Below are 12,437 nucleotides of genomic sequence, written 5' to 3' on the forward strand. Positions count from 1 at the left end.
AAGCGTCTTCGCATTCCGGTACGCTCACGCGCATAACTCCAGACCAGCGTGAACTAGCTTTAACGCATTCAATTGTCAACACCACTCATCAAGGGGTGCCATGATTTAAGTACGCTTGTTACAAAGACACGTGCGACTCATTCGTTAATAAGCACGCACGGCTCAGTTTTGCGTGCGGGCATTCAAGGCAAATTTTCATGGCGTTTCCTGGAAGACGCATGTTGGAAAACGTTGAATTGTCATATGGAGCATCAGGTCTTTGTCGTTTTTATTTTTCGAGGTGAAGGCTATCTTCATAAAGTATCTCCCACGACGTGGAGATAAACGGAGTGGGTCATAAAATCGCACAGGATGACTGAATTAATGTAAATCCGCGAAGCCTAATAAAGTGACCGATAAATGTCCGTCATATCACGACAATAAATCAATTTCATGACTTCCAGAAACTGTAAAAAAAGATGTTGGTTCGAGGAAGAAGCTTTGTGACAAGATGTTGTGATGGAGGGTGGTCGACAGCAGTACACTGAGAAAATTAATTCTCCGTCTCCATACATTTATTTCTACAATCAAACTGTCAGTGGGCCGTCAGTTGGCTTGTTCTTTTTGTTATACTATGACATTTTTCTTTGAACATATATTTTCTTGAAACTCTCGTAAAAACTTATAATTTAACACCATAATCAATTAAGAAAGGAAAGCTTTGCAAGTTTTTTTAAAGTTGTATAAAGTATGTTAGATCAGTTATAAAATTCTTATAACAATATAACAACTGTAGACTTCCCCTTGTGTGATTTATGTTTGTAATATGTAAAAACAACTAAAAAAAAATTGTCCATGAAAATGAATGCAACTTAAGGCCACAATATGAGATTTCAACACAAAATAGTCAAAACATGTAATTTCTCATTAAGAAAATCACATATCTTAAATTTTTATCTAACAAAAAAATTCATAAAAATTGTAGCAGATGTATAGAATACAAGTTGAAGGTATAAATTGGTACGAAATTCTCTTGCAGTTCCTAGGTTTTATTTTAGGAAAGACAAAAACCTTGAAAAACTATCTTGCATGGCTACATGTTCACAAGGTTAACAGACATAAAAATATATTCATTGAAATCTTACTCCATTTAAATTTAATCGTAATGTAAAACGTAAGTAAAGGTTGTTTCAGCAATGTTCTGAAGGTAAATTGCTGTATGCTACAACCTACTCTTTGGATGTTAAATGCAACCTTACACTTTTATATAAATATACCAAATTAGTTTTCACTTCACATAATCTGAATTACGAATAACTGGGTTATAATGTAAAAAATAGTACAAAATATAAATAAGATGTTTTAATTTATTTTTAGAAAAATTAAAGTCGATTAATAATCCAATGCCTATAGTTGTTAAGCAAATAGTGTCATGTTTTGAAGATATCGTTAACATATTCATAAGATCTCATAATTTTCTAGATTGCAGTATTTTTCCAGTGTCCACAATTTCGAATTTATTAAAAAAAAAAATCATTGGAAAATTATACCTATACATTCTATGCACCAATTTATAAAAATATGTTTCTTGTAAATTTGATAATACAAGCTGATTTTTTTAAGACCACATATTAGAAAATATAAGTGAATTTTTAAACTGCAAAGAATGCCCTATAGGTCGGGTGTTCAGTTGAAAAAATCATCAAACAGGTCTTGTTTTTTTGTAAACATTACGAAGTATGTCTACAATTAACCTAAAATGTATTCGATAACAGCTGATAAGGCGGAAGTGTTAATCATGCACAACACTATGGCTTAATAAAACACATGCGCTTTTCGCTACGTTTTTTTCCATAAAAAAAAACAGAACCAACTTGATGACATTATCAACTGAACACCCGTTATATCTAAAAATTTACATAACAATATCGTCAAGGACATGAATAGAGTGACAACATTTATTTACCTTTTTTACCTGCTTCTACGATAATCCATTGTATACTTAAAATTATAGGTTATTCTTTTCTACATAGTTTCAAACATCCAGAAAACATTAAATTATACAATATTATACAATATTTTACTCAACTCCCACTTGGGGAGTAAAAAATAAAAAAAGATCCATTAATTTCTGGAAAAACTAAAAGGAACCAATTCTTAGCAGTTTCGCCAAAATTTTCCAATACTCAATTGTAACTATATTATATTTAAGTATAGAGTTTTATTATAAGTGTCAAAACTTAAATAAATATGCATCTGAAAGTTTGATTATTTATTCATAAAAATTATACAGTGCGTGCAAAAACTGTATAGTTCAAACTCATAAATGTTGAATGCAAAATGCTTGTTTGACGGTCTAGAAACTATTTAAGACTTCTGTCTTTCTAACAGATGGCATCCCTTCCTAGTTATCTATCGTTTTAAATGGTAACCCTAAATGAGTTCCGATTTTAAAAGAGGTTAAAAAAACTGATATGCAAGGTGCATGAGTCACTAAGCGCGCGGTGCTCAATATATCTTTTATTATTAGAGATACAAGAAAAGGTCAGAGACCATACTTTCAATTTATTTTTAACTATACGAAGAGTTTTGTTTTTAAGGTGTAACACACAACTTAGTTTTTTTTAATTAAACATATTATACAGTTTAGTTTTGAAATTCCGATACTACATAAGTTGCCAGGTTATTCCAGTTTTCTTGAATTGTTTTGGCAATGGAAGGCTTCACAAAAAAAATCACAATAAGGTTATTTTTTAAAGTATGTTTCACAATAGTTTGTGGAAGGATAAATAAAGGTGTGCGCTTTGTTGTTGTATCAATTAAATCAAATTTTAATATATAGAATTCTAAAACTTTACAATTTTCAAATACCTATCAATATTTCAATTTTTCAAATAATTTATTACTTTATTTTACTTTACAATTTTAAAAAATTGCAGTAACTATCAACTTTAATTATAGAAAATACTTACCTAACAAAAAAGAAAGAGAACAAAAATAGAACAAGATGCAGTAATAAAACATATAGTGCTTTATTTGACAAAAAAATAAAATATCGTAATTTGCAAATTGTAATACTTAATTAAGAAAATATATATATATATATATATATATATATATATATATATGTAAACACTCTGTATATGAAAATTACCTTTCTTTTATAGCACAACAAAGAGCATACCTCTACAAAGTGATTAATCACACCGATTATTTATTTCTCCACAAACTATTGTAACACGGATATTGAAAATAACTTGCGATTTTTTTTGGGAACCCTTCTATCGTTAAACAATTTCATTTAGGATATTTTATTTAAAAAAACAAACTTGTGTGTTACACCTTAAAAACAGAACATTTTGTATCGTTGAAAATAATTTTATAGTATAGCCCTCAAAGAACTGTACAAATTTGGTTTTTGACTTTTTCTTCTATTTCTAATAATTACTGATAGAAATAAAAAATTTAAATAAAATACATTTAGTACAGGTACATATATAAATAACCCAACAGGAATAATATTTTAAAAACCAATCTGATGTTACATGTCATATTTTAATCCCCATCTGAGTATTTTTGACTGACGCTGTCAAGTCTGTGGAATAAGCGGTGTATTTTCTAAATTAAAACTAGAATACACTGGTATTGCTGCCATATTGTGGTCTTGTACAATTAAGCTACAAATGTTACACTCCGACGTTACAAGACAAGCGATATTTTACAAGTATGCATGCTGTTATTCGTCAGTTAGGATAGCTGTTGGTTCTAATAAATCAGACACAGTGATTTTGTCAGTTCATAGAGTTTCAGATTTAAATTATCGAAATTAAATGGAGCAAATATACTTATACAGGGTCATTATCAAATATTGTAGTCAACTCACCTATGAAAAACAAATGAAATTTTTCTCGTGCCGCTAATCACCAAAATGATTTGAACTGTTTTGAAATGTCACGAACGTCCAAACAAATCTGTCAGATGTGTCAAAAATTGAAATGCCCGGTTCGCGGTTTAATTTCATTTTAAATAGACACGAAAAGACGCCAGGCCAGAGCATTAAGGGTTGCAGTGTTATCGAGCATTTGTGCACGCCACTGCAATACATTTCAGTTTCAAAAATTGTAAATTGTCAGAAAAACGTTTAAGGGTTCTGTCATGAATTACACCTTGGAAAGTCGATTGGAGTTGAATAGAATAAATCATCTGGTCTGTTTTGCAAAGAAGCAATAATTTTTCAAATAATGAAATCCAAAAAGTGAGGTTAAGTTTGTCGAAACCAATGAACACGGTAATTATTTAACAAGTTACATTTTTATAGGTACCCTGAAGGTAAAAATTGTGAAAAATCACGTAATGGACAATGGCAGAGCAAGTCTTATCACAGTTAACGAACACTATGAGTACCTAATGAGTTTTTGCAGTAAATAATTTTGCCAAAGTTGTGATCCCGCGAAAGTTCTGTTTGTAAATTGCAAGGAATCGTCAAAATATTGGTGCAGACATGGTTTGTGACCGGTGCTTTTCTCTTGAAAAAACACAACTGAAAGCCTTGATCTTCATCCCTACAATAGGTGAAAACTGCTATGTCCAAACATTACCTTCAGCTTTGCAGTTTCTAGATATCTGAAACATGCCAGATCTGCAAAACACGCCCACATGGCTATCCTAATATCAAGATTTTTCAAAATTTCTATAACAAAAAAGATGAAAAAACCAATAAAATTTCAGGAGCATAGTGTTAAGAGTTCTTTCTGTAGATGATTATGAGATCTCTTGAAACAACAGAATGTTTAATAAAGATTTTTAACTTTCCTAATAGTAAAATTACAATTATTACTAAACAGTAAGTTGAAGTAAGTTTTAAATTAAGAGAATGCAACTAACACCGAAAGAAAAATGAAAGTTACTGAAAATAAAAAACTTTATTGCAGTACCTACATACACTTTCTACATCTAATTTTGTTTATTGATCACATTCATTTACTTAAAAAAGTATCAGGCCTATGAATCGTCGTCTGGAAACAGCTAACCACACACCAACCTTCATTGCGTGTAATGGTGTTTCTTCAAAAGCGTGAGTATTTTCTATACACCAAATTCTGAAGTTCTGTCAGTTGACATAATAGCCTAACAGATGAAACTAGGCTTCATCAGAAAAGAACGACAAATCGAGAATCCCGTTATCGTCCATATCAGCTTGAAACCAACTACAATACCCAACGCGGCAAGGAAAATCCGCTGGTTGCAGCTCCTGAACCGACAAAATCTTGTATGGATGCATATGTAACTTCTCTTTTACGATTTTCTGACATGGGCTGTATGGTACTCCGGACAGTAAAGATTTTTGAGAAAGCTTTATTCGGACTTTGTTCCATTCTCATCCTTAAATCTTCAACAACGTCTTCACTAACTTGAGGTCTTCCCGTCGGTTTTCACTTAGAAATGCTACCAGTGTCGTTAAATCTGGCCATAATTCGCCATATAGCGTCTTCAAAGATTCTTCATCAATGACAACAGAACATTTCACTAGATACTCGTTTTTAGACGCCTCCACAGAGTACACTCCATCCCCATCCTCATTTAACACCCCATTACGGTAATAGGCATGATGATTGCGCCAAAGAACTAAAAAAATCATTTGTAACACTGACCATAGTTATTCCTCTGTGTTCATTACCTGAGATTATTCCACAATGATCTGTAGTTTTGATAAAAACTGTTTTTTGAGACACTTATTAAAGTTCTAACAAAGGGGAAGACAGCAAAAATGAAAACAAGACAAGTCAATTAACGCACAAAGTGAGGGAAAACGTACCAGTACAAACGAAAAAATTATTGACATCTGACAGAATTTGATGAAGCGTTGAAACAGTGCAGCCGCTAATGTCAACTAATGTGGCGTTAAAAATAAAAATTCCAATATTAGTGTAATCCTTTCCACAAAACTGAAAAAGGCGGCACAAAATGTCACCAAAATCATGGCCTTCTTCGACTACAATATTTTATAATGACCCTGTATAAATTTTGTGTATTAAGGAAAATAGGCAGCAGAATTTTGTAGTAACTAGTATAGAGCATCTGAAAAATTCTGATATGCTTTGTTTGACATAAGTATATCAATTTAAAAGCGTTATGAAAGCAAAGTGTTCCTGATTCCACCCATTAAAGAAATAAACTCTGTTAGAACTGCAGGTCTTTGTCATTTTTGCTTCCTGTGTGTAAGCTAAGTATGTTTTTTTTTATTTTGTAACAGATTTTATTCATTAACGGAACCAATAAAACAGACAACAGCGCTTCCCTAATAGTTTCAATTTGCAACGATTTCACAAGACCATAATGACATTATTTGCAGTCTTTTTAAATTGATATCCCTCTTATTTTAAGAGAATGATGCAATTCGAATATATTGTCTCATTTTTATTTGTTTGCATTTTACCCGTTTTAATTTTCTGTGACATAAAAATCCATTTAAAGTTTTATAACTCAATTTCAAATGCAAAAAATGTAATATATTAATAAATTGTTCAGGTCAATGATCCTAAATATGTAAATACAATGTCTAGATATAGTGATTCATTTGAAAATAACACATTTTAATGAAAGAGTAGAAAATAAAAAAATCATTTTCATTCAGTCTAGTTGGCGTAGCCAAAAAAACAAAACATCACTATCATCTAAGACCCTTAAGAAAGTCTTGATGATCTCATAATTTTGCTCGAACGTGCTCTGGAACTAGAATTTGTCAAAAAAACGTCCTTTCATATCTTGTCCCAGAGTTTGACTACTTTTTTAATATTTATTGTATTTACGTATTAGAAATCTTATACCCACTGTTTAATACCATTTTACTATATCTAAATAAACATACAAAAGTAGAGACGTCATTCTATATTATACTATGACATCCATAATTTGTTAGTTTAACAAATTCGAATGTATTCTTAAAATGTATGAAATAACATTTAAATACTTGTGAGAGATTTCCCTTATGTTGTAGTCGCCAAAGAAATAGATACACATTTTTTTATTCACCGCATTTTACGTAACTACGTGATATTGGTTTAAAAATTTAAAATAATTTCGTACCAGTTTTGTTTTTAAATATTAGTACATTAGTTCGTCGGAATTTTAATTTGCAACTGACATTCATATATTTGCTACATTACTATGCATACTAGTTCTTCTCAAAGATGCTTTGACAGACATGTGGATTCTGCAATAGTTATTTAGGTATCCATATTTCTTTTTTGTGGTTATGCCGCTAGTTTAACTGGTTTAGACAAATTTTCCTTTTTTTTTTAGTTGCTGTTAAACTACTATTACTTATACAGTTCAAAGCGTAGTGATTTATGTAGTATTGTAATAATAATTTATTTGAGTGTAAAAAAATAAAAAATTCATTGTTCTAATTTGTCTCTTGCGATGACAGCGGTCTCATAAGAAATAGTGGTACATTTTTTTACTGCTACATACTTTATGTGACACTGTTACATGAACATGTGTTGTTCAACTAAGACATTAGTGGCAATTAATTAACCGCAATATTAACAATGGAATTAATTTTTCATGAGTAACTTTATTGATATTAAGTATATCGACAACTAAATTCTGTTTTTATTTAGTAGACATCACAAAGAACAGTAAATAAAGTTTATTAATTGACAAAAAACTTAAACAAATAGTAGAGCACTACCTACATGCAGTTAAACATGAATTAAAATATCTTCACGATTTGAAGCTTTCCGCTTAGTTGATTACAAAAATCAGTATGCAAAATCATGCACTTCCATGTCACGTTTTCTCTTGATTCATAAAGGCTAATTTTAACACTACACGCGATTTGATTTTTTTCTCAATAACAAAATCACCATCGTCAAACGAAAATTATTCCCTCATTGTCGCGTTCGACGCATCCGTCTTCTTCTGTCAGCCCGTTACCAGATGGCGCACAGGTAAGAACAACTGACTGGCTCGTTCAGGGCCTTCTGCTTAGTCGTTTGTCTACTGCTTAAGCCAGAGTGCGCGCGCGTGTTGCGGAAACATCGATACTGGATTAGACGACGAACCCGTAAAATGAGAAAATTGTGATGTGCCGCTTCTGGACGCACCAGTGACGAACCCATGCCCCCAGCCCAGACATAATGCAAACATCCACCGAACCCAACGTTTTGCCAGCGTGTGACGGCGCAGAGATGTCGCCAAAACCGGCCGAAATCAACTCCACGATGCAGTTCAACCTAGCCACGGCGATGCTGCAGGAAAACTTCCTGCAGCGCTCCATCCAGAACGTCGCCCTCTCCCTGCAGAACGCCATGATGAACTCCCTGCAGCAGGCGGCACTGCTGCCCGCCAACTCGGCCGCCGCCGCCGCGCTCAACCTGCAGGCGCTGGAGTCGTACTTGACCCTGCAGCAGCTCACGACGGTGTCGGCGAACGTCAACAACAACTCTGGGCGGATAGACATCCTGAAGATCGCCGCCAACACGGCGAAAATCGCCGACGAACCCGTCGCTGAGGAGGCCGCCAATACGAGCCTCACGGAGGACGTGGACCTCGCCGAAGAGGTCGAAGAGGACTTGGCGCTGTTGGATAACGATGACGCTCTTAATAGTTTTCCGGTGTCTACGTCGCCGGTTGATACGAGTTATCCTAGTATGATCATGAACTCAATTTACCAAAACGGGTTGTCTACGACCTCCACGACGACTTCCGCGACGGCGACGTCATCCACGACGGTTGTGGGGAGGCAGAAGGGGTCGACGCGGCCTAAGAAACAGTTCATATGCAAGTTCTGCAGCAGGCAGTTTACCAAAAGCTATAATTTGTTGATACACGAGCGCACCCACACCGATGAGAGACCCTATTCTTGCGACATCTGCGGCAAGGCGTTCAGGAGACAGGATCACCTCAGGGATCATAGGTAATTAATATGTCCGTCGGTCTAACTCGAGCCCTTTAAATACGATAAGTTGGTGTCGCCATATTTACTATAATTTATACCGGCTTAAACCATTAACTAGATATAATTATGATTTTTTTAATACCTACAAATAACTCGCATAGTTTTATTTTAGTTATTTAGTTAACACTTTTTAAAAACGGTTAGTATAAGCAGTGGAATGTTAACAGGTCCTCAAGAGTTAACTTCAGTGTTTAATCTTAAATTTGTTACTTAGGACGAAATTGCCATAATCATTTTCCTTTAAATTTTGCACTTGTCTTGAATTTACTGCTTAAAAGTAACAAGCTTCTTACTAGATATGACAACAGACTAAACAAAGGGCATTATCGGTTTTTCTTTATGCTTATTATTTTTTGATGCAATACATAAAAATACTTCAAATGTATAATATACACGTATAAAAAATTCAGTCAAATCAATTAAGTGATGGGCACGGTGTTACATGTTATGTAGTAATGGCGTCCTAGTAAAGACACGTTATAAATTCTCGGTTTAATTTAAGGTTTAAATTAATGCCAGGCATCTTGTTGAAAAATATTATAAAGTACCCATCATTAGAACTGAAATGTCATTGTAATTGTTTCGACATTTTAACATATTTTGGATTAGAGTACTTACACTATTACTTACTATACATGGGCGGACCTTGAACATTATGTCATAAACTTGTTACTATAACCTGTCATATAAGCATTGCGTAATCAAATCTTTAGGCGTAAAGAAATTCCAGTAGGTATAGGTTTTTACTTAAATCAGATATTGCTTACTAATTTCTTCCTACCATGTGTTGAAAAAAATATTTTAAATCATGCTGAATAGTTCTGGTAATTTTTTTAATATCTGATATACATAAATAAGTACACACAAACGTCAATATACAGAATAATTCAATTTGGCATTTACATTTGGAAACAGTATTACAAATATAACTTGTAGTAAACCAACTAAATATTTAATTTGAAAATTTACGTTTACTGTAATCCAAAAGATCTTTTATAAAGCAATTCTGAAGTTTTTACAAAATCGACTTGATTTTTTTTTCAAATCTCCCGGTTTTTTAAATTCATAATTAAAGGAAAAAAGTTAATATTGAAATGCAAGAATGAAATATTTTTGCTAATTCAAAAAATGTCGCTTAATGACATATTTTATTCAAAAATGGTAGACAGTGGCTCTTAGAAGAGTTTGGTATAAATGTTGAAATATTATTTAATTCGATTACAAGTACAGTTAGGGCAGAACTTCACTTACTCAGACTATGTTCCCCGTTGTAGTTTTATATAAGCATTTGAAGGAGTGGACCATATTTATATGTGTTCCTCACATAAAAATCCCTGGTGAAGAAATGTTATTTTTCGAAATTTTATTGTAGTTTTTCTTTAAAAAATTACAACGTATAAATACCAGAGCTCCTTTTGTATGTAGATAATCCAGTATTTTGATGTGAAACTTGAATAGCCTTCTAGAGAATTTTTGAATTTTTTATTTTTCGCTAAAATTATAACTTTTTAAGTTTTAGCAAAAAAGTAAGAGAAGCAAATTGCAAGATGTTTTTAGAATCTGGCAACCATGTATACAGACTCGAGGTGATTTATGACATCTCAGCGAGTTTTATATTAAAAATTTGAAACTAATGAAAAATCCAAAAGATGTTATTGTAACAGAAATCCACAAGTAAAAAATGAAAGAAGAAACCTAGCTGACTGTGGTTATGGCAGCATTCTTTCATTTTTGGCAAGGTGTTGTAAAACAGTATGCTTTTGCTTCTATCTTCGTCCGACATACTGTACATGCGCAGTATATGTTTCCGCCCCTAAAATGCTAACAAGTGCGGGCATTCTTTGGCCGTATAAATACAAAGATAGAAACAGAAACGTAGCAGATGGCCTTATTGGCAAAGTTTTAAATGTTGCCAAAATTAAAAGAATTCTACTATGACTAAAAATTATCACTTTCATTGCACCTGTAGCGTACAATTCAGGGGCATGGGTCAGTTGCGCGCCGTGGTCAAAAAAAAATTTACAAGGAGGCGGTCCGAATCTCTCAGGACAGTTGCACGCTAACTACCTGAGAGGCACGGGTCAGTTGTTCGCTGCCATCAAGTAATATTTTGCATATTTCAGATGGGATTTAGTCGGCTAAATTTTTAGAACCCGTTATCAAAATTTTGGGAGGGAATAAATGGATAAATTTTAATTAAAGATTTACTATTACCATCCTTACAATTACCTTAAAACGTTTGCAAAATTTCAGAGTTAAACTGCAACATGTTAGTGTACAATTTAAATTTTTTTTCAAATATCTGGTTGTCAAAGGTAAAAAGCTCAACACGCATTCATAGAACACAAGTGCAAGTGTGTTATTTTATAAAATTTAAATTACATTATTATTATTTCGCGAGAAGTTTCCTCGCCCCTGAAGTACAATCTAACAAAACGCTTTTTTGAAAAAGTATATAATTTGAGCTTGTAAAATTTGATTTTTTGTGATAACCTATTTAAATAAAAAAAATGTCGACTATAAGAGAGCTCAAGTTGTTGATTCTCTGTGGCTTAGACTTACTTAGACGATATTGCCACGAACTGCTTCTCTCTATGTGCGCGAGATATCGCAAGATGCAATATACTGCAAATTTTGCTCAAACAGTTTTGTAATATAATTGTAATTAAAAATCAAGGCGGATTCATAAACCACAAGTGTAGGAGTATATTATTTTAAAATCTAAAAATATTGAGTATACCAAATTTTGAAGGCACGTCATCAAATTATTGGTACACAAACTTAGGTTAGCGTTTTACCATCTATACGATAATTCTAAAATGCATATAAAATTTCATAATAACCGGACCGATAGACGGAAACGAGAGACCAATGTTTTCATACTTTAGAGGTCATGAAACGCCGAGAAAACGAAAGTAGCCAGTTCCGCTTACGCTCGGGAAATAAAAAATGAACCAGATTTTAAAATTTTAATCCATTTATATTTTCAAATAACCAAATAACGGTCATAGAATAAACATAGTTCATATAATAAGAAGGTGGTTTGTGGAGGAAACCACCTTCTTATTACATGAAGTCCGGATAAATCATAATCCGCAAGTAATTAATATACTTAACTATTGTTACAAAAAGACGATAGTTGAATTCTGCCCTAAAGAGCTATTACTTTCGGTGATATCAAAGCCTCATTTTCGATCAAAATTATACTTAGTGTAGTTTTCGACTGCTGAAACTCAATTGTGATCAACAAAATTATAATGTTAATATAAAAATTCTTTTGCAACTTTATTCCCTCGCAGGAAATTAAATTTCGTTATTGTCGTTTTTTATGTTTGTCTTTATTTTATTATATTATTGTATTTTCAAGAACAAAAGCTTTTTAATAAAATTTGACTTTTCTCTGACCCTAAATATGCGCTGCTAGATATAGCCATATCTCTCGTTAAACAAACACCCCCAAACAATAAGTCGAAAGATGTAAGAATAGGATATCTTA

At 32.8% G+C, this 12,437-nt stretch overlaps 1 protein-coding gene across 1 annotated transcript in view; it reads left to right on the top strand.

Annotated features, from left to right (window-relative positions):
• Window positions 1-7,942: 7,942 nt before the first annotated feature.
• LOC135132328 (protein sister of odd and bowel-like) overlaps window positions 7,943-12,437 on the top strand; it is a 30,281-nt gene continuing 25,786 nt past the window's right edge. Inside the window, exon 1 of the mRNA XM_064060389.1 lies at window positions 7,943-8,899. Coding sequence (XP_063916459.1) covers window positions 8,121-8,899 — 779 coding nt within the window. The 5' untranslated portion in view covers window positions 7,943-8,120. The remainder of the gene's footprint in view (window positions 8,900-12,437) is intronic.

Source organism: Zophobas morio, unplaced genomic scaffold, assembly GCF_036711695.1.
Source record: "Zophobas morio isolate AGI-343-1 ecotype UQ-CSIRO unplaced genomic scaffold, CSIRO_AGI_Zmor_V1 ptg000021l, whole genome shotgun sequence".
NCBI lineage: Eukaryota > Metazoa > Arthropoda > Insecta > Coleoptera > Tenebrionidae > Zophobas > Zophobas morio.